Source organism: Equus caballus, chromosome 16, assembly GCF_041296265.1.
Source record: "Equus caballus isolate H_3958 breed thoroughbred chromosome 16, TB-T2T, whole genome shotgun sequence".
Classification (NCBI taxonomy): Eukaryota; Metazoa; Chordata; class Mammalia; order Perissodactyla; family Equidae; genus Equus; species Equus caballus.
Window position 1 is genome coordinate 13,525,191 of NC_091699.1, and position 22,845 is coordinate 13,548,035.

Consider the following 22,845-nt stretch of genomic DNA (forward strand, 5'->3'; position numbering starts at 1 on the left):
CGCTAATGAAAGTGGAGAAGGCACCGTCTGCACGTGGGGCTGACGGCTGAGGTGCTCACACGGTCAGCGGCCACCCACCGAAGCCAGGGCCCCCGCTCCTTGGATAGGGCATCCCACTGGGCAAAGAAACAGGTCCTGGCTTAGGTGGCTTTCTGCCAAAGAGACATCCCCGCCCCGCAGTGTAAATTAACTGCTACTCCTCAAAAAGGATGAGTCCTGCTCCAGCCTGCACAGACTGGTTCTTCCACACATCCCACTGGGTGGTCAGCATGGCTGCCCCACCCTCCCCACTCACCAGCACTCCCCTGGACAGGCTCCTAGGTGCGTCCCGGGCCCCCAGTGCCGTGTGGTAAGTAGCACTCCGTGACAGCAGCACGGCCTCACTCACTTCTCTCCTCTGTTGATATCTGCTGGAAGGTGACGTGGTAAGACAGTAGGGGGCTGCCACTCACCAGCTGTGTGACCTTGAGCAAACAATTTAACCTCTCTGGGCCTCCATTTCCTCATCTGCCTGATGGGAATAAAAATAGTTGCTGCCGCAAAGAATCGGGGTGGATTAGACAGGATGACAAACACAAATGAAGCTCTCATCACAGGCCTCGCACGTAGGAAGCTCTACGGCTCAGGAACCAGGAGCGGGCTCCCAAATGAGGGGCTCGTGGCAAGATTCTGACCACGAGAACTTTGCTTTTCGAAGAAAGGAAGAAAACGCACGTCCTCCAATACTGTGATCACTTCTGCTTCACCCGTCCACCCCGTTCCCTGCAGGAAGCCTGCCTCCGCTCCCTGTTGGCAGGGCCCCTCCAGCAGCCTCCTAACAGGTCCCCACCCCAACCGCAGACATCCTTAGAGCCCAGAGCAAAGATGCTGGCCCAGGGCTGGGTTATTGGCCCAAGGTCACACGGCTGGTCTAACCTCTGCTCAGAAGCCTCTCCCTCCCTCCTGGCTTTGCCATCTCCATTCCTTCCTTTATGCTGTTCCCTCTACTTCACATGCCCTTCTCACCAGCTCTCACGTTGCCCAGCCTTCGAGGCTCATGGCAAACGGCACCTCTTCCAGGGACCCGTCCCTGATCCTCCTCACCCCCCTCCTCTCAGCTCCCGCAGCTGCACGGGTGCTCCTGGGGTCCTAATGCGTGCATTCACCAAATCCGTATTTACTGGGTTACATGCAGTGTACCAGGTACTGATCTAAGCGCTGGGGATACAAGAAAGTGCAATATCTGCATGGGTCCCACCCTCAGGAGCTTACACCTCAGTGGGAGGAAAACAAGGACAAGCAAAGGGCATGAGTGAATGCGGGGTCTCAGAAAACAGGGCGACAGACAAACACAAAGCAGGGAGGGAGAGGCTGCAGCTTCAGCGGACGGTGAGGGGAGGCTCACAGAGCGGGCGTCTCTGTGGAGAGGAGGCTGGGTCTCTGACGACTGGAGCAGAGTTCAGGGCAAAAGGCCCCAAGACGAAGGCAAGGCTCCGTCTCCCGACCAACCTCCCCCAGAGCCTGAGACTGAGGAGGAGCCTGCGGCTCCCTCCCTTCTCGCCTCCCTCGCTCTGGCTAAGACTCCAAGACACGTTCCTGGAGCTGCGCTTTATCAGGTCTGGATTCTCTCCTGTTCCCAATTTGCTCCAAATTTCCATCATGAATGGGCTCCGAACGCTCTGCGACTATAGAGACGACTACACGGCTTCTCTTCTTCCTTCTGTCGATTTGGAGACTCACACAGATTGTTCTGTTGATGTTAAACCAACCCTGCATTCCTGGGACCTGCTCTCGTTGGGGCACATTATCCTTTTCTGGATTGGATTTGCTAGTATTTTATGAAGGAATTTTGAGCTTTGGGTCTGTGGATTTCTTTTTCTTGTAATGATTTTGTCTGGTTTGCAATCAGTGTAATGTTGGCCTCGTAAAATGAGCTAGGAAATGATCATGCCGTCTGTCTTTCCTGAAGGAGTTCATAAAGGACTTGTACTGTTTCTTCCTTCAACTTTTCACAGAATTCACAGGCAAGGCCATCTGGGCTTGGGGTTTTCTTTATGAGAAGGTTTATAATCATAAACCTAATCTGACCAAAGGTCCTAAATGGAACAGAGGCACCGAGGGCTCGACACCTCCCCAGTGTTTTCAGAATCACCCCGAGTCCTGCACAGGAGGTGGGCCCGGGCACTGCCTGACAGCTGGGGACACGGAGGCTCAGGGCTGGTCACACAGCCAGTGGCCTCCTTTCCTCTCACTGTGCGCACTCACACCCTGGCGTGACCTCCGCCCAACTCACAGCAGCTGCCCTCAAGGGCCCCAGGCGAGCCGGGTCACATCCCCCCATACCTCGAAACAGCTCAGCGGGCAGGCCAGCAAGGCAACCGCACACGTGGCTGTCACTCCTGTGGGACCCTGTGCCGTCCGGCTGCCTGGTCCCCGACCACCTCTCAGTGACAGCCCCCGGCTCCTCTGCACTGCTTCCTCCTCCACCCTGGGACCATGAGGCTCCATAGTGCTCGGCTCTCTGCACAAGGGAGGTGGGGACGAGGCCTGGCCACTGGGTGTGTTCCCCTGGCCGGAGGGCAATTCACATCCAAGCACGTGCCCCACCAGACCCACCCCTGGGGGCTGGGGACTTGCCACCCCAGGGAGTGCCCAGCCAACACCGAGGCTGAGGGTGGAGAAAGCAGGCTGTGCCGACACCGTGCCACAGCACAGACGCGGGCAACAGCTCTGCCGAGCTTTCGGTTTCAGGAGGTGAAACGTTCCTCTGTTTCAGTTAAACTATTTTGGTTTGAGTTTCCTGCCACACACAGGCAGAAGAGTCTAGAGAAACGAAATCCCTCGACTGAACTCTTTGAGGCTCGCTGCCCCGTTTCACTCAGAGTATGGGTGCTGTATTTTTAAAGAGAAAAACAGACCAAAAAAAACCTTTCCTTTATTATGTGTCAGGCACAGAGCAAAACACATCACAACACATTTGCCTCCCAATAATCCTATGAAAATCCCCATCTGATACACGAGGAAACCTCGGCCTGGATGTTAAATAACCTGTCCAAGGTCACATTCCCAGAGATACACCTGGGTCCAGCCCGGCTCCAGACTCCTGGTCTGGACACTGCACACGGGCCGCTCACAAGGCCAGACCCTCCGACCTGCAGGCGATGGCCGGGCCCTCTGCCTCGGTCAGCCCACTGCGCCACCAGCATCTTAACACTGCTCCTTAAAGAGTCACTGGCTTTCCTAAAACCTCTCGAAGGACCTGGGACACCCGTGCTGGCTGAGAAGCGCTGGCACACTTCCCAGTGCGTCCCAGGGCTGGGCCGCTCCAGCCGGGGACCTGGCCAGCAGTGGGCAGTCACTCCCACCAAGAAGGGTTCGGTTTTGTTTTCAGGATTAAGTGCGGGATGACACGCAAAGGGCTTAGCGGGAAAACTGCTTCTGACATCTCGGCTCGCTCCGCTACACTAACCCCTGCGGCACTCGGAGCCTCCGATTCCGGACGGGCATCTGTGGCCACCACGGCAGCTGCTGCACACCCACACCTCCGCCGGCCCTTCCTCACCTCCGGGCCCCCCCCAACACTGCCCTCCGGGAGCCTCTCACATCCAGGTAACCCTTGTATCCTTTCCTATAGTTTGTCTTTTAAATTGATTCTTCTTTATGAAAAAGCAGTTTGAAAGGAAACCTTGTAGCACTAGTGTCAACAGAAAGCCCAGATCCTTGCCACTCATGTGACGTAACCAAAAACCAACGCGAACGAAAACAACGTTACGAGATTCTGTGGGGAACACTGTTGCCTGCAAAGGTTCCAACCCATCTCCTGCCCCCCAGGAGACAGGAGACAGTACGAGGTGTCAGGGAAAGCAGAAGCGGGTGCCAGGGCTGGGGGCTGGGGGCGGGGTGGGGGGGGCGGGCCTCGTGTTTCATGGGGACACAACTTCAGTTTGGGAAGATGAAAGAGTTCTGGAGAGGATGGTGGTGATGGCCGCGCACAATGTGAGTGTACTCAATGCCACTGAGCCGGACACTTAAAAATGGTTAAGGGGGTCAATTTTGTCTGTATATTTTACCACAATTTTTTTTTAACAAAGAAAAAATGTACACGACATATTGGCACCAGAAATAAACTTTTATTCTGAGGAGCTCTAAAGGAGTGACAGTGAATTCTGAAAGGGTCAATCCTTCCCATTCCCACGGTCACCCAAGGCCTGCTGACACAGAGAAGGTGTCCAGTCCTCAGGAAGGCACAGCTTTTGAGAGAGCTGGTCCCCACTCTTCACAACCCAGGAGCAGGGCGGAGGGGGAGGGGGGAACGCAAGGACTCAGGAGGGTCAGGTCCGAAGGCCACAGTGAAAAAAGAAGAAGTGAGAGTTGTGCAGAGGGCGGGCTGGGTGGGGGCAGGGGAGACACAGCCCACCCTCCACCCGCCCGCAGGGTCCAGCCCCCCTGGGCAGAGGCAGGGCCTGCAGGGGCCCAGGCAGAGGGGGGACCCACAGGGAGCAAACAGCCCAGGCCCCAGGTCCACTGAGTCAGCACACACTCCCCCCGGCCCCCACAGCCCAGTGAAGGGAGCTGAGCAAGGCCCCTCCAGTCCTGCAGGAAACAGAGCTGCAGAGGGGAGAGCAGCGCCCAGAGAACCAGTGCCTGCCAACGCCGCCCACCTCCTGACCCCGGGAGCCCTTCCTGTCTCCTAACCACAGCCCACAGGCCCCACGCGGCCCGGCCCCTGCCAAGCTCTCGGCTCACCTCCTAACACCCTCCCTTCCCCTCCCATTTGTGCTCTTCCAACAAGCTCAGGCCCTCCTCGGGGCCTCTGCACTTGCTATTCCCTCTCGCTGGTCCCTGCTCAGGTCCCAGGTCAGCTCCAAGGAAGCTTCTCCCGCCCACCCTACCCAAAATGCCTGCACCTCCTGAGCCCTTACCCCAGCATGCTGTTTACGTGCTCCAGACTCAGGACCAGACGAAACGCAGCACTTACTTCATCAACTCCCACAGTCAACTCTGTGAAACCAGAGCCTCGCCTGCTGTTCACTGTCACAGCCCAGGACCTGGAATGGCGCTGGGCCCACAGAAGAGTCACAAGAACTCATCACCTCTCCATCAGGCAAATCCCCAGCCCTCATCTGTGAAACCGGTTGTCAACCCGTGCTTGTCCCCCGGGGCACTCGGGCAGGACAGCTCTGCGGTGAGACTGTCCCGGGCACTGGAGGGCCTCTGGCACCTCTGCCTCACTCTCTAACTGCCCGAAACAACACCAAACGGAGCCCCAGGTGAGGCCACACCGCCTGGGTCCACGGCTCCAAGAGCCCCGGCAGGAGGAAAGGGAGGGCTTTGGTCTCAGCGTGTATGGACGCACAGGGCCTACGAATGGGGTGTCACCGGAAAGGCACTCTTGGCCAGGGGACAGAATGGCAGCCATGGGGTCAGAGGAGGCCAAACGACTGGGTGCAGAGCTGCAAACGGGCTGGCCTCTGGTTGAACTGAAGCCACTTCTCTGATTAAGCTTCCATGGCGTAAATTTTTTATTTTGACTTCAGAGCCTGATTCTCCAGTTTCCCTCAGCTCCTATGGCCTCCCCGCCCAGCCCCCAGTGCGGGAACCGCCTCTGTCCTGCGGCTGAGTCCATGAGCCAGCACAAGGCAGCCGGGCCGGATGACCTTCCAACTCAGCTCAGTATTGGAGGGGTTTCTGGAGGAGCCAGGGGAAACCCTGCACCCCACGGCTCTCCCCAGCTTCACCCGGAAAAGGGCCTCAAGATGACTTGCTGCGGCTGCCTCCTGCTGGGGGCAGCCAGAGGGACCCTGGGACATGTCCCAGCGAGGTGCTGGCCTCTGACCTCCCACAGTCACAGACCAGCAGGGACAGAGGGACTGTGGGGTCTTTCTGCCCACAGACTCTCACGTGAGCTGCCTGGGGCACAGCCCGCTCCAAGGGCAAGCTCCCTGTGTGGGGGGCCCACGCAGCAGAAAGGGCTCCCGGGCACCTGCCTCCCGGGCAGCCTTACCCCTGTGGCTGAGCAGTGCCCGGGCCACAGTGAGAGGGTGCACCTGGCTCAGGACCACGCCTGGCAAACACACCAGGCAGCTCCCAGGTGCCCTGGGGAGACCTCCAGCCACTGGAAATGAGGAGAAGTCTGGGCTGCTTGGCTTAGTGTGCACTGTGGACGCCCTGCCTGACGCTCTTGACCAGGCAGGCCCGCGCCCGCTCAGCTGGGGGGAACGCTGCAGGCCATAGTTTACACAGTTTCCACCTATGACCTCATGCGGGCAAACACCCTTGCCCAATGGGGGTGCTTCGCCCAGAGGCCTGGGAGGTTGCACAATACCCCCTCCCCGGGGCGGCCAATGGCTGACAGAGTGGGTCAAAAAACTAGAAAGCTTGGTCTCCCCGTCGTCTTAGGGAAGGACAACCCTCCAGAGGGTCACGTGGACCAGCCCAAGGCTAGACTCTCAGGGACCACATCCTCACTCATTTCCCTGCCCTGCCCGCTTCCCAGCAGAGCCCCTCTCAACAAACCACCGCAACCAAACCTCGTCTCAGGCTTGACGTCCGGGAAACCAGCCTAAGACACTCCCTTTCCCCAAGAGAGGGCAGCCCGCTGGAGAATCCGGGACACCATGGGGCTTCAACTGCACGGAAAGTAAGCAGATGGTGCAACATCTTCCCAGCAGAGTGGTGCTCAGATGCTGAAAACTTAGCAAGCTTCTGAAGCATCACAGAAAAGTCCTTGGGCTGTAACGTCAGCTTCTGGCTGGAAGGGCAGGAGGCTCGGGGCGGCCCAGCACCAGGTCTGAGCCGCGACGGAGGGACAGCTGACTCACGGGAGACCCAAACGGCGACCAGGGTGACACAGGTGAAGGATGACGGGCTATTTCTATCTTCCCAATTTTCTAGAAACATCATTTTTTATATAAAAGATACCTTAAAAAGAACCTAATGACATATACTTTATGGAGCACTTTCAATAATACAAAATATCAAAAAAAGAATCAGGAACTTGTCACATAACCAGCAATGCTGGGGGCAACCGGATGGATCCAGTGAGAGTCTGGCCAGTTGACCAGAGGCCGCAGGGCCCTGAACCGGGAGAGTGAGGAGGCGTGCCCTCGGCTCTTGCTCAACTGGAGACTTCCACTGCTGACAGGACCCGGCAGCGAGCACTTCCCCCCGAGGCCCAGACCAAGACGTGGGCAGTTTAGACAGATGATCTCTATGGTTCCTCTGGCTCAAAAATTGCCTCATTATTTGATGCTATAAAATCAAGAGAGGAAAAATAAACTTAAGGCCAGTGGCTCAGCCATGTGGTGATTTCAGTCAACTTGGAGTTTGACCACAAATTCAAAGGATGAGCAAAAATTCCCCCAAGGGTCAGAAGAGTTTTAACTTTCCTTGTGTTTCATCTCAGAGACTTAACAATGAACTTGAGTGCAGAGGGCCATTCCCTCCCAGGTTTAAAGGATTGAGGACGCACAGCCTGTCTGCAAGCCAACCCTTCACGTCTCCAGAGCAGAGTCTTCAAAAACTAACACAACAGATGACTAAGCTGGGAACAGCACTACGAGAAATAAAGAAAACGCTTCCAGCACTGGATTGACGGAAGGGCTGCCTGTGAAATGAAGGGGTCACAACCAGCAAACCCCTCAGACACTGAAGATACACAGTCACACGTGCTATAAAAACTATGGACGAGACGCAGCACACGCTATCAGGCACTTGGCACTTCTCTGACGCATCAGAGACGAGGGGAGCTTTCCTTGTTCACAAGAAACTACACAAGGAAATTACAATCCCCGAGTCCATCCACTCTTCTCAGAAAAGAAAATGCAGCTACGATAAAAAAAGGCTGTTACTTCAGAAAAGTATAGCTATAGAACCTCAGAGGAAGTAGCACAGAAATACATCCAAAGGCATTCATTTGAAGCCAGCTGTTTTTAATGACCAGCTTCCTCTCTTTTGTCTACATATCAAGAAACAGACAACTTCAACCAGAGGATGAGCATCTATCTCCCACAGGGTATGGGCCAACAGCTCATCTTCCACATCAGACAAAGCCCACACAGGAATACGGGAAACAGAAAGCCCAACATCAGCCTCCGATGGCTAGCCACAAACAAGACCCTCCAGGCACAGAAGGCACTAAACCCAAAATGCAATTGGCGGACACAGCAAGTCCTCATTTCGAGAGGCAGACTTCCGGGAAATTAATGGCGGCAAGGAGGGCAAGTGAGGAAGATGCTGGTCTGAGCTCGGTGTACCACACTTGCACATATGCACAGACTTACACACATACACACACGACGCACATTTGGTTCTCTTAATGTGATCACACCTTGTTAAGCCTCCACACTGACCCAGACTTGAAACAGAAAAAAAGGGAGTGGCAGAGGTGCATCGTGGGGAGGGAGAGGGGGCAGGACTGCTTCCATCCTTCATCTCTAGCCAGGTCGCGCCGCGAGGCACACCCACGCCGTCTCCACCCTGCTGGGAGTGGAGGCCGCCTTCTCGTCCGCAGGATGGAAGGCTGGACCACATCACCTTGCCAGCCCGGGGCCCAGCCAAGTCCCCCGTCCACGTGTGTGAGGCGCGGTGGGGGCGGACAGAGGCCTCTGGTCTCATTAGTTCCTGGGGTTTCCCAGGTCACATCCCCCACAAGGAATGTAGAATTCTTGAGTTCCCCTAGGAAGCCCTAGGAAGGGAGGTGGGGAAAAACGACTGAGGTGGAGCGTCAAGGCCAACCTGGGGGTGAATCACCACCATTCCCTCGCGTCTCACGCCTCATCTGTAAAACGGGTCCCTAGGGTGTCCTACGAAAGACCTTTCATCAAAGGTTTATGTTCCAGCCAAAGACGCTGAGCGGATACCATTCGACTCCCCCACACGCCGTCCACATTCTCCACAAACCCAATTCCCACCCCGGTCCGGCGCCAGGGAGCAGTACCCTGTCACTAGACAAACTCAAGAGACCGGCGTCTGCAGACCAGGGCTTGGCAGGCCCTGCCCACCTATCCTGGAGTCGGGGACAAGGAGGGGAAGACCACGTGGACCCCAGCCCGGGCCCACCCGCTCCGGGGCATTCCTGTCCCTGCGGCAGAGGCACTCAGACCCCCTGCCCAGGCCAGACCTTCGCGGGGCCCTCCCCGAGTCCGGCCGCCTCCCGGGCCCCTCCTCCCGCACAACCCACAGACACACAGACCGCGGCCGCCCAGGCCCCGGCGGGCTCCGCTCCGGCGCGAGCAGCGCGGAGGCCCTGGCGGCGCCATGCGCAGTGGCGGCGACCGGCGCGCACGCCGCCGGGTCACGCGCGACCGGCCGCTGCGGCCGTGGCCGCCAGGCTGCCGCACCTGCTGAGCGCGGACCTGCACGGGGAGCGCCCGGCCGCCCCGCCCGCACCCCGGCGCCGGCCCGGCCCGGAGGCCGCGCCCGCAGGCCCTGCCGGACCAGCCCGCGGCCGCGGCCGGCGCACCTGCTGCGCGCCCCCGCCCGGCTCCCCGCGCCCAGGCCCTCCCCGCTCGGGCCCGGGCCGCGGCCGCGCGCCTCACCAGCGGTAGCAGCCCTCCGAGGCCTCCAGCGTGAAGTTCACGCGCGTGGCCCGCGTGAAGGGCAGCAGCACTTTCGGGATGTTGAGCTTGGCGGCCGTGGCGCTGGGGCCCAGCGCCAGCAGCACCGAGAGCGCGAGCAGGCGCGGCGGCACCGCCCGGCCCCGCGCCGCCATCCTCGCCGCGCTTCACCTCCTGCGACCCGGCGCCTGGCTGCCCGCGCGCTCCCCCTCGCGCCCTCGGTCCCCGCCCGCGCGCGCCGGGCCAGCAGGTGATAAGCGCGGGACGGAGGGGGCGGGGCGAGGGCCGCGGCCTCAAGCCGCTTCCTGGGCCCCGGCTTGGCCCGCGCGGGGGAACGGAGGGGGCCGAGCCCGCGGCGACCCCACCCCCGGCCCAGCAGGGCGGAGGGAGGGGCTGCGGCGCGCGCCCCGGGCCTCGGAGTAGGGGGCAATGCCATGGGGCACGCGCCCCGCGACGTGGGGGGATGGGGCGCGTGCCCAATCCACCATAGGTGACGAGAAGGGATGGGGCGCACGCCCGCCTAGGAGAGACTGGACACGCGCGCGCCTGCGGGGCACCCCTTGAGACCGCGGGAAGCCCTCCGCGCTCTTCTGGCCTCCGCGCTCATACCCCGTGGTTTCAAACCCTCCGGGGATAATGTGAAACCCCCCAGCACCCCCGCGGTCATTCATTCGGCCCTGCGCGGCGCCTCTGGCGGTTGAGCCGGGCCAGGGCCCAGCGCAAAGGAGGCCAGCCGGCTCCCGCGACAGTGAGCTCAGCCCGGGAGACCGACCGTCCACGCGCAGACGGACAGGCGCCCCGGAAATCTGGATGCGGAGTGCCGGCCCACGCTTTCCGGAAGAGGGACCCCGGTTCCGCAAGGGGAAGGACTTGCTGAAGCCCCGCGGGCCCTGTGCGTGCTTCCTCCCCCTCAGCCTCCTCACAGCCTTCCAGGGAGGCGCCCTCATCCCCCTTTCTCCAGGGAGAAACAGGCTGAGTCGGCCTGATTATCCCTCAGCCCGGGTCTCTGATCCCGAAGCCCTTGTTCTCTGCGCTGCACCCACTGTCTTCCGGAAGCCGGAGGGAGGTTACCCAAAGCGCAGATTTAGGGCGCCAACACTGCCAGAGCGCACTCTACCACCCCACCACCCCCCAAAAAAGAGAGGAAACGTTCAGCATCACTGAATTCATCTGCGCGTGGAAATCTTAGATGTACACTCAATCTACACGTTGTGCTCTATGGTTTGTAGCTGTCTTTGTCATGAATTGCATGAGGGGATCCGTTCAATGGGTTCACCAGAGCCTTAAAATGTTCATGTGTCAAAGGAAGGGCCCAGCCTAGTGGGAGGTCAGAAAGGGGCGGGGTGAGGGTGCACAGGCCCGCTTGTGTAAAGGGTCCAGGAAGTGTGTGCTGAAGGAGGCACATGGAAGGCACCAGGAAGGCACACGTTGATGCCACTGCCTGACAAGGAAGGAGAGGCTGAATTTCAATCAGGCTGAGGAAGCCTTGGAGGCGACAGCCCCCGGGCTTGGCATAGACACCTCACTGGGCTCCAGAGGCCCAGATGGGTCTGAGCCTGGCCCTCAGGGGTCATCAGGCTTTTGGATGGTGATGAGGGATGTTTTGGGGTCACCCTCAAAGCCAGAGGGCCCCAGATCAAGGAATGTGTGCATTAGGGGAAATCTCTAGAGATCCCAGAACTGGGGGTTTGGGGGGGGGGGTCTTCCCTGTGGGGAACAGGTGCTCTGGGAGAGGGCAGACCCATGGGTTCTCTTTGAAGAAACAGAAGTTATGTGGAAAAAGCGGCCCCAGAAGGGGTATCTGTGGGGAAATCTTAGGTTCTTGTTTGCACATTTCGTTGACTCATTGTTTTGTTTTGTTTTTTTTAAGATTTTATTTTTCCTTTTTCTCCCCAAAGCCCCCCAGTACACAGTTGTATATTCTTCGTTGTGGGTCCTTCTAGCTGTGGCATGTGGGACGCCACCCCAGCGTGGCCTGATGAGCAGTGCCATGTCCGCGCCCAGGATTCAAACCAACGAAACACTGGGCCGCCTGCAGCAGAGCGCGCAAACTTAACCACTCGGCCACGGGGCCAGCCCCTCGTTGACTCATTTTTGAGTAGTTAATACAGTCAGATCCTTTAAACTAAGAAAGCTCCAAGGGCTCATAGTAAAGTGATTCCCTCTTACTGTCCCATCACCCAGTGCCCTTCCCCGTAGACGACCGTGTTTTCTGCTTGAGTATGCTTCGGGAGAAACTGTATGCAGATACAAACAAAAATGTGTGTGCGTGTGTATTTTTTAAATGATATAACTCATCGTGCTCCAATTTTGCCCACTTAAACAGGCAAACCAGGAGCCTTGCCAGCAGGTAAATAAGTAAAAGTGACCGGGCAGGGTATTAGGGACTGAAGCACTCTGGCCCTTTAGGATCAGGAGTCCCCGTGGCCCCATCTTTCCAGATCTTCTGATTATTGAGGAGAAATCAGTAACATGGATTTGTAGGTGAAACATCTTGAAATCGTAGACGAATGCAATTAACTCATTAAAAACAAACAAACACGCTCTTGGACCTTCGTTCCAGAGAAATGAAAGCTTATGTCTAGAAACCTGTACATAACATGTTCATAGCAGCTTTATTCATAACAACCCAAATGGGAAACAGCATAGAGGTCCTTCCATGGATGATGGTTAGACCATGGAGTTCGACTTGGCCATAAAGGGACAAACCGCTGATAGACACAACAACTCAGATGCCTCTCTGGGGAAGTATGCGGAGTGAAAAAAGCCAGTCCCCAAAGGTTACAGACTGTAAGATCCATTCACGTATCATTCTTGAAATGACAAAATTATAGAAATGGACAGTGGGTGAGTGCTTGCCAGGGGTGAGGGCTGGGCCAGGTGGGTGTGGGGGTGATGTGGCTGTAAGAGGGCGACGTGAGACATCCCTGTGGGGATGGCAATGTTCTGTGTCTTCACTGTATCCACGTCAATGTCCTGGTTGCAATATTGTCCTCTGGTTTTGCATGATGTACCACTGGGGGCAACTGGGAAAAGTCTGCATGAGATCCCTCTGTGTTATTTCTTACAACTGCATGTGAATCTACAGTTAGCTAAAAGAAACAAAAGCGTAATCACACAAACAAAAGAGCAGACATACAAACAGGCCTAACAACATAATCTGGGTGGACACAGTTTCCTGACACCTGAAATTTAAAGCAGTCAGAAAATTTCCCTGGCAATGGGAAACAACAAAGTGATGGAGAAAACAGTCTCCCATTTAAGATTTTCGCCTTTATGTTATCGTTGAACTTGTCCACCTCCCCCATTTCAGTTGCCTATGAACCTGGCAGTGGATGGTGTCTGGGAGCCTGCCCGGGGTCCATGTGGGCCTCCCCACCCTCTCCATTGGGCCCCCTTCTCTGGGTGTCAAGTGCTTTATCTGAAATTCAAGGAGACAGTGGTGATGGCCTGGGTGACCACTTTGCTTTGGGCACAGAGACCGTGAGGGATGGAAGGGACCCTAGATGTGTGTGAGACGGTTGTCTACTTTATGGATAACATGAGATAAGAAAATGTTTCCTGTGACTTGTACCAGTGCCTCCCAAACTTCTGTCATTTCCTGCCACCCTAAAAAGAATCTTACAATATCTAAGTACCACCTGTACTATTTCCTATTTGTCCTTAAATCAAGATGTTTACATATATTTACTTAAGAAGAAAGATTTGTCGCTTCTGTAAATAGAAAACCAGCATTAGCTGCCAAAAGAGAAGTAGCCAAAAAGTAAATACAGTGAAACAAAGGCATTCCATCCAGTTACAAGTCGACACTGTTTCCTGCCAGAGGCTCGTAGCCCGGGGCCCGCCCTCACTGTTCAACCTGGACGACCAAGCGCCAGACAATATGGAAGACAAGACCACCCCAATCTGGGCCTTTCTCCTTGAGCAGATGAGGGTTGAAAGAAAATTTAAAAAGCAAGTAACTTCTTCCTAGGGCTGGCCCCGTGGCCGAGTGGTTAAGTTTGCGCGCTCTGCTGCAGGTGGCCCAGTGTTTCGTTGGTTCGAATCCTGGGCGCGGACATGGCACTGCTCATCAAACCACGCTGAGGCAGCATCCCACATGCCACAACTAGAAGGACCCACAACGAAGAATATACAACTATGTACTGAGGGGCTTTGGGGAGAAAAAGGAAAAAAATAAAATCTTTAAAAAAAATAAAAAGCAAGTAACATTTTCCTAGTAGGATGTTGTCATGTTAGTGGGATGTTACCACCATCTTTTTGTAACAAATATTTTTTTTAAATTTTACAATGGAGAATCTCAAACACAATAGTAGTTAGAATAGTATACAGAAGCCCCATGGCTGTCCAGTCCCGTGATCACAATCTGGGGCCTGTCCTGCTCCTTCTGCAGCCAGCCTCTGCCCACCCCCCATAATTATGACAAATCCAAGACAGCCTCTCACCCATCCGTGTCTCAGTGCATGTATCTCTAAAAGGTAAGGACGCTTCTGTATATACACTGTAACCACAATACTATTATCTCATCTAAAGAATTAACAAGAATTCCTCAGTCGTAAAATATCCAGTCAGAGTTTAAATTTCCAACCGTCTCATAAAGGTCATAATTTTTTTCACAGTTAGTATTTTAAGAACCAGGATCCAAGTAAGGTTCACGCATTGCAATTGGTTGAAATGAACTTTTAGTCTGTAGGTCCCCGGCGCCCCGTCTCTCTTTCTCCCCCTGCGATTCCTGGGTTGCCCCTTCATCTTCGCGGTAGGGGTTAGTCTTCAGAGCCCCCTCGTGCTGAGGCCCACCTGCCCCGTGTACACACTTGCGGGCACGGCCACAGCAGCGGTGGTGTCCCTGTTGCACAAGTCTGCAGCTAGGTTTTGGTCACGGTCCCTGGAAACTTAGGAATGGGGGTCCCAACATGATCCTTCGGCACTATCTCTGAGCTGGAAACCTCGGCATTTGGGAAAATAAAAAATAAGAGAAAGACGGGGAGCATTAGAATGGCTTCAGCCTTTGCAAAACGCTTTCCCGAACTTCGTCATGCATGAGATGACAGCACCATGTGATTGCAGAAATTGCCGCTTTTCATCCCTGCCCGGACAGGCCGCCTGCTTGTGGGGTCTGGTGCGTTCACGCTCACTCAGGAAGCTCTCCTCACCCTGCCATGTTCCTCCTCTGCCAGGACCAGCAACTGCTTCAGCCCATGAGCTTCCCAGCGACCACTGAACCCCTGCATCCTCACCCACCCACCTGCTTCGTCCCCAGGGGCATCGCTATGGGCAGTGACTGCAGAATGAGCTGATGGCAGCTTCACACCATCAGGTCCCCTCAGAAGCTCAGACACCTGTGTGTCATCCCAGCCAGCTAAGCGGGACCCCAGCAGCCCCGGCTGGACGCACAGGGGTCCTCAGACATCTCCAGCTCCACAAAAACAGAGCAGGGCAGGTCCTAGTCTTGGCTTCCCAGGACAGCCCCAGCCCACCAGGCAGCTCTACACGGTGCGGAGGGGTCAGCAAAGGTCAGAGCACATCCCTCACCTGGCCGGCCCTTTGCAGCCTCCCCGGTGCCTTTGGCAGAGAATCTGAACTCCTTCCCATGGTCCTCAGGTCCTCCAAGATGTCCCTGCTTACCTCTTTCTTCTCCCTCCTGTCCCCTTCCTCCAGCCTGAACTCACCAGGGCAATTCATGCCTCCAGCAGTGTACCTGGCATATCTGACCCCTAGCAAGGAGCATTTCTTAACATTCCTCCTTTATAAGACAAAATTATTTCAGTAATAAATGTTAAATACAACATAATAATGGCTGGGACAAAATAACTTTTTTTCCTGTTTTATTGAACTTTGTATTTATAAGCAAGCCAGCAAAAATAAAAATTTTTATTTTTAAATAAATATTAAAAATAAAAAATAAAATAAATACTGGGGGCAGGCGCCATGGCCAAATGGTTAAGTTTGTGTGCTCTTCTTCCGTGGCCCAGGGTTTCACTGGTTCGGATCCTGGGTGCCGACATGGCACCGCTCATCGGGCCATGCTGAAGTGGCGTCCCACATGCCACAACTAGGACCTACAACTAGAATCTACAACTATGTACTGTGGGGCTTTGGGGAGAAGAAGAAGAAGAATGAAGAAGATTGGCAACAGATGTTAGCTCAGGTGTCAATCTTTAAAAAAAAATACGAAATAAAAATAAAACAAAATTGGGGGTCGGCGGCCCAGTGGTGCAGAGGTTAAGTTCGCACGTTCTAAGTGGCCCGGGGTTTGCCAGTTTGGATCCCGGGCGTGGACATGACACCAGTTAGCAAGCCATGCTGTGGTGGGCATCCCACATATAAAATAGATGAAGATGGGCACGGATGTTAGCTCAGGGCCAGTCTTTCTCAGCAAAAAGAGGAGGATTGGCAGCAGCTAGGTCAGGGCTGATCCTCCTCAAAAAATAAATTAAAAAATAAGTAAACATTACAGGCTAAAAGGGAAAGGTGGTGGATTAATAGTTTTAATTACACTAATGTATTATTAAAACTCATAGTTGCATATTGGCCTGTTGCAATAGTGAATAATATGAGAGTATAGTGACTATTAAATAATAAATAAGAATAACAATAAAAAAGAAGGAATTTCCATTTTTAAATTAATATGCAGACTCAGTAAAATAGTTCGTGTATAAGGTAAGATTTGCACTTATCAAACAAAAATATTACTGCTGGCAGTTTATACTCTGTTTCACTGTTGTAAAATTTAAACCAAATAAGAACGAAAGTTCTTATACAGAATGGCACAATCCACATAGAATAGCAGAATCGTAATGACTCAAGCTGTGTTTGTTTTTACGGTCCCTGCGCTAGCATCGTTTATTTTGAATCTACTGTTTAAACACAGGAACGTGTAATGCTATAGGGGCTGGGGACAAGAACTGTCCTGGAAGCAAGTTCACATGATCCCAAAAAGCTACAAACTTACTCTGGAAACAGACACGTGAGCCAAACCCATATGTGAGGGGCAGACTGTGCAAGTAAGAGGTTTTGGAATTAACAGCCATGTATAATACATTGTTTATTAAAGCACAGTTTTTAAGGTGTATTATTTTAAAGCTTATATGTTATTAAATTCAACAGTACACAGGCAACAAAGTAAAAATAGATAAATTGGACTATATCAAACTTAAAAACTTCTATGCATCAAGGGATACAATTAATAGAGTGAAAAGGCAGCCTACAGAATGGGAGAAAATATGTGCAAATCATATATCTGATAAGGGGTTAATATTCAGAATGTATAAAGATCTACAACTCAACAAAAACGAAACAAACAATCCGATTAAAAGATGAGCAAAGGACTGGAACAGACATTTCTCCAAAGAAGACATACAAATGGGCAACGAGCACAGGAAAAGTTGTTGAACATCACTAATCATTATGGAAATGCAAGTGAAAAACCACAATGAGATACCACTGCATACACATCAGAATGGCTACTAGAAAAGAAAACAAGTGTTGATGAAGATGTGGGGAAATTGGAATCCTTGTGCACTGTTGGTGGGGATGTAAAATGGGGTAGCCACTATGGAAAACAGTATAGAGGTTCCTCAAAAAATTAAAAATAGAACTACTATATGATCCAGCAATTCCACTTCTGAGTATATACCCAAAACAATTGAAAGCGGGGTCTCAAATCGATATTTGGCTATTCATGTCCATAGTAGCACTATTCACAATAGGGAAAAGGTGGAAGCAACCCAAATGTCTGTCAGCCGATGAGTGGATGAGCTAAGCAAAATGCAGTACACACACACACACACGTGCGCACACACGTGGGATATTATTCAGCCTTAAAAAAAAAAGGAAAGAAAATTCTGGCACATGCTACACTGTGGACAAACTCTTCACACACACACACACAGTGGGATATTATTCAGCCTTAAAAAAAAAAAAGAAAGAAAATTCTGGCACATGCTACACTGTGGACAAACCTTGAGAACCTCATGTTAGGTGAAATAAGCCAGTCACAAAGAGACAATATCATATGATTCCACTTAGATGAGGTCTCTGGAGTCACCAAACTCAGAGACAGAAAGTAGAATGGGGGTTACCAGGCAGTAGGGGAGGGGAGATGAGGAGTTGGTGATTAATGGGGACAGAATTTCAGTTTTACGAGAAGAAAAAGTGTAGAGATAGGTTGCAAAACAACGTGAATATACTTAACACTACCGAACTGTGCACTTAAAAGTGGTTAAGATGGTAAATTTCTGTATGTGTATTTACCACACACACACACACACACACACACACACAAAGATTTTTTTAAAACCCTCAACAGTAGCCCCAGCAATTCCTGAGAACTTAGACCTGCAGAAGTTCTTTTCAGGGATTTGTGTGTTTTATCACTGTGTGATAATAATAAATACCCCCTGACATTGTCTGCTATTGCCTGTGCGTGGTGATGATAAACCCAGGCCGCCTTCTGACCTTTTCCGTTGCTGTTTTAAAGCCCTCTGTAAACAACGCATCCGCTTACTACCTGTACCCAGAGCAGACCACCCACTGTCCGCCTTTAGAAAATGCTCACTTTGATGCCCTTGCAAATGCCAGCCGGATCCTGGCTCTGCTCCCTTTTGGCTGTGTGGCCCTGAGAAAGTTACTTAGTTAAATTTTCATTTATAACATGGAGATCCTCAGTGTCTAACTCACAGATTTGGGACAAGGATTTGATTAATAATACACGTAGAGTGCTTAGCATGGTGCTTAAAACAGTAACGTATTCAAGTATTCACTCCACTAGGAGTCCCCTACTCTCCAGCTTTCATCATCAGACAAAAACACATATTCGGATTTTTTTAATTGGAATTATTTGACAACCTTTAAAAACTGGAGTATTTTATAAAATCTGGATTTATAATTTCTCCTGAGAAATCAGAAGCTCTGGCAACACTGGGCCCATATTCCTACACGGCACGATAGGCCAGGGATCAGTGGCAGCCACCTTTTAAAAGAAGGATCTGTGACCTCTCCAGTTTGCCACGGTCCCCATCACTCCCTATTGTTACCCCCAGCCAGCTTTAATTGTCTCCACTACCCGCCAGCCTGGTAGGCCTTTGAGTGTGTGGCCCCTGTTCAAGACCCATCTGTAGCTTATCCCCCTGCCCCATTCCCCAGACCCGTCCCTTAGGTGAATTAAATAAAAATCACCTCCTCTCTTAGAGCCTGAGTTTTCTGGACTGACAAATGGAACCAACAATTTCCACTTCACAGGAAGTATTGAAAATATCAAAGGATATATTTGCTATAAAAGCATTCAGTTACAGCAAAAGTCTCTCCAAATGTAAGTCATTATTTATTCTTACTAAGATGTGACCAGAACATTCCGCTCATTACATTCTTCTGAGTGTAGTCCTTTCGCCTGGAATGAGTGATTCCAGGTAAACCAGCAGAGGATACATCACACTTAAACAAACGTTCACACCCAGGCAACACAAATAGGTTAGGAAACTGTCGTTTCATGCACAGCCTCACGAGCACAGTGGCCAAGAGGAACTTTAGGTTTTCCATATTTTTCTAGTAGGTTCACTGAAAGAAGATGCCATGGTTTTTCCTCTGTCAACCTCACAGCCTTCAGATTGTTTGCCCTCCACCTGAGACTTCCTGTCAGTGGGCAGAAGACTTCCTGTCAGAGGGAGGATGACTTCCTGTCAGAGGGAGGATGACTTCCTGTCACAGGGAGGATGACTCTCTGTGAGATGCTCTAGTCTCCCTCCCTGCCCGTGGAGCAGGCTTTCTTAAGTTACTTATTTAAGTGATCCGTCAGCTCGACTGCTGACAATATCTCAACATTTATGTCACAAAGGCACACAGCAGACCCTGGCAAACTGTAATGTCCTTTAAATCATACCCCGGCCTGACAGGTAATTTAGGTTTCACAGTTTTATATCCATCAGGAACTTTATGAAACTCACAACTTAATTAGTTTGGAGAGGGGGAGAGAAATGTTTTTCTGCCCTTTTTACACTGTGAGCCCTGAATACTTTCTGTATTGAGAAAGGCAGAAATCATCCTTATTTGAAATTTTGTATTTTCTCTCCTACCCCTATTATCTCAGGGAAAATAGGTCAGTTTGTGAGGACAAGTCCAAGTTCTCCACCAGTTGAAAATTAGAATCGCCTGACTATGGTGCTGGAGTCAGTCTGTGGAGAGCTAGAGAAATCATACTGAACACATAGACATAAGGACAGACGGGTCCCAGAAAAGGAACTCCAAACGGCCAATCCACAGAGGAAAATGTGCTCATCCTTTTCAAAAACCAGGGAAATGCAAATCAAAACAACAACAAGCTGTCTTTTCTCACTGATCAGATGGGCAAAACTTTTAAAGTGGGACTATATCAAGTCTGGGCAAAGCTTGGGGAGGCAACCTCCCTCACACTGCCCGTGGACGTGTAAATCGAGTCAGACAATTTGCACAGCTTTTTGATACACATGCCTGCAAGCTCTTATTGAAAATCTTTGAGACCAGATGTGTTTCAGAATGTTTTTTTTTTTAGTTTGAAAGGCAAAAGGTGCAGATGCCATTTTTACATTTCCCCCCCCCCCCAATGAGTTCACAAGCAGTGTCCTCATGTCGACACATTGATTTTTCTGGAGTGAAACATATTCACACTAAATGGACTAACTACAGACTTTAAATAGCCTTAGCTCATTTTAGGTTAGTTTTCACTGTCCAAGGACTTTGTTGTAAACTTATGGAAAAAGGGGTTTTAGAGTTTTTTCGGATTTCAGAATTGTGGAGAGGCATCTTGGATCTATATTTAGTAAACGTGAACATGGACACCATGACCTGGCAACCCATCTCCTAAGTGCAGACCTTAGAATAATGGGATTCGGACTTTTTTAGCACAATCGACAGTAAAAAGTACAATTCATATGTAATCCAATTCACACGTACATTTGTGGGACTGAAACAAAAGTTTCATGAAACAGTGTTTACCTGTCCTACAGGCAATCACTCTTATGGCTTCTATTTTATTTCATTTTGAGAAGTTAACATGTTCAGGCAGAGTTTTAAGCATTTTTTCTATATTTCATTTTTTTAAAAGGCAGATTATATCTCAATGATAAAAAGACAAATAACCTAATTAAAAACTGGGCAGAGGGCCTAAATAGGCATTTTCTGAAGAAGATATACAAATGGCCAATAAGCACATGGGAAGATGTCCAACATCATTAGCCATAAGGGAAATGCAAATCAAAACCACATTAAGATGCCACTTCACATCTATGGGATAGCTATAACTAAAAAGATAGACACAAAGTGTTGGTGTGGATATGGGGAAATTGGAACTGTTGGGGAGGAAAAACTTCCCCTCTGCCCTCTTAGGTTCAGTTTTCGGGACCTGTGAATCAAACTGACAAAAGATAGATTAGCAAGAGAAAAGACAGATGTGTATTCAGATATGTACTTGGAGTTCGTAGAAAAATATGACTCTTTAAATAGTTAAAGATAGGAGTTTCTATACTCAACAGGAGCAAGGGACGGAGGGAAATGCTTCTATGGCAAGAGCAAATGGGTTTCCAGAGGAACAAATGGGAGACAAGAAAGTTTGTGATGATGTTTATCTAAGCAGGTACAAGTGGTCCTTGTCTTCTTTCTGGCCAGTAAAACTCCCCTAGAGGAAGAGTTATGGCAGCGACATTTCCAGAAGTTTCTGCCTTTAGTCAGATTCAGGGGAGCTCTGAAAAGGCTCTGTCTGCAACTACGATTCTCGAATGTCTTTTGTCTAAAATCATCTTCATGTCAACTGTGGGAGTCTGCGTGGGTCCCCACAGAACCCTTATACAGTGTTGATAGGAATGCCAAATGGGGCAGTCATTTTGGAAAACAGTTCTGCAGACCCTCAAAAGTTAAACACAGAGTGACCACATCCAGCAATTCCACTCCTAGGTGTACACCCAGGAAAATTAAAACACACCTCCACACAAAAACTGTACCCAAATGTTCATAACAACATTACTCACAGTAGCCAGAAAGTAGGAACAAACCAATTGTCCGTCAACTGATGACTGGATAAACAAAACTTGGTATATCCGTGCAATGGAATATTATTTAACAATAAAAAGGAAGGAAGTACTGACACACGCCACAGCATAAATGAGCCTTGAAAGCGTCATGGTCAGTGAAAGAACCAGTCACAAAAGGCCACACATGATATGATTCCATTTATGTGACGTGTCCACAACAGGCAAATCCACAGAAGCAGAAAAATACTTCGGTGGCTGTCTGGGCCTGGGGGTGGGGGTGGAGAGCAGGAATAGGGAGTGACTGCTGATGGTCATAAGGACTGTTTTTGGGGCTACGAGAATGTTTTAAAATTAGATTGCGGTTGTGGTTGCACAACTCTGTGAAACACTACAAAACACTGAACTTCAAATCCCTGGGTTTATGATACGTGGAATATCTCTCAATAAAGCTGTAAAAAAAACCTGGCTAAAAGCCCTTACATTGACTTCTCAACCCACTAATTGAGATGCAGCGTGAGTATTGACAAAACGGCTACAGAGAACTTCTCATACATATACAAGATGTGAAGAAGGATAGGTATTGCAAGATTTTTTGTGCATGTGAACAGATTGGAAGCATCTCTAATTTCACTAAGTAAGAGAATGGGTAAGTAAACCAAGGTATATTCATAGGATAAAATACTGCACAACAGTTAAAAACGATGAACCCAATCTATAGATTGATGTGGTTAGATCACAAAATCATAGTGTTGCCTGACAAAAGCCATAGTAAGGATATACTGGGGATTTCTGATGTCATGAATGTTTTGTTTCTTAACCTGAGTGGCAGTTCCAAGAGTGTTCACTTTGCAACCTTTTGTTAAACTGACCACTTTTCTGTATCTTTATAATTAACTTTATTTTTTAAAAAAGGAAATGCAGAATGTTATATACAGCTTGATGCTGCTTATGTAAATTTTAAGAGCATGCCAATCAATGGTCCTCAAGAAAATAGGAGTCATTCTTAGCTATTTCAAACAGAAAAGTATTTAATGCAAATAATTGGTTTCAAACGTGTAGAAGGGACGCACGACAGGAAGGAGGAAGTAGGACTCAGACACCAGGAGGCTGCTGCTGGCCCCGGACTGCAGCCGAGAGCTCACACGGCTGCCGATCAGCAGGTTCCCTGCCCTGAGCACAGGAGCCTAGGATCCCGCTGCCCCTGACCAGCAGCCTGCCGGAGCCGGTGCCCTAAAGGAAAGACAGCTTCTTTCCTCCTCCCGCCTTTTACAGTCTTCCACCAGCGCCTCCCCAAACCCGGCAGGGAAGGG

The 22,845-nt window shown here is 51.1% G+C and overlaps 1 protein-coding gene across 2 annotated transcripts in view; it reads right to left on the reverse strand.

The window, feature by feature from the left end:
- Positions 1-9,767, reverse strand: part of NUP210 (nucleoporin 210) — a 110,388-nt gene extending 100,621 nt beyond the window's left edge. The window contains exon 1 of one of the 2 annotated variants that reach the window (XM_023619888.2): positions 9,519-9,767. In XM_023619888.2, the coding sequence (XP_023475656.2) occupies positions 9,519-9,691 (173 nt within the window). In that variant the 5' untranslated portion in view covers positions 9,692-9,767. The remainder of the gene's footprint in view (positions 1-9,518) is intronic. The other variant, XM_070238415.1, reaches the window with a different exon arrangement.
- Positions 9,768-22,845: the final 13,078 nt, after the last annotated feature.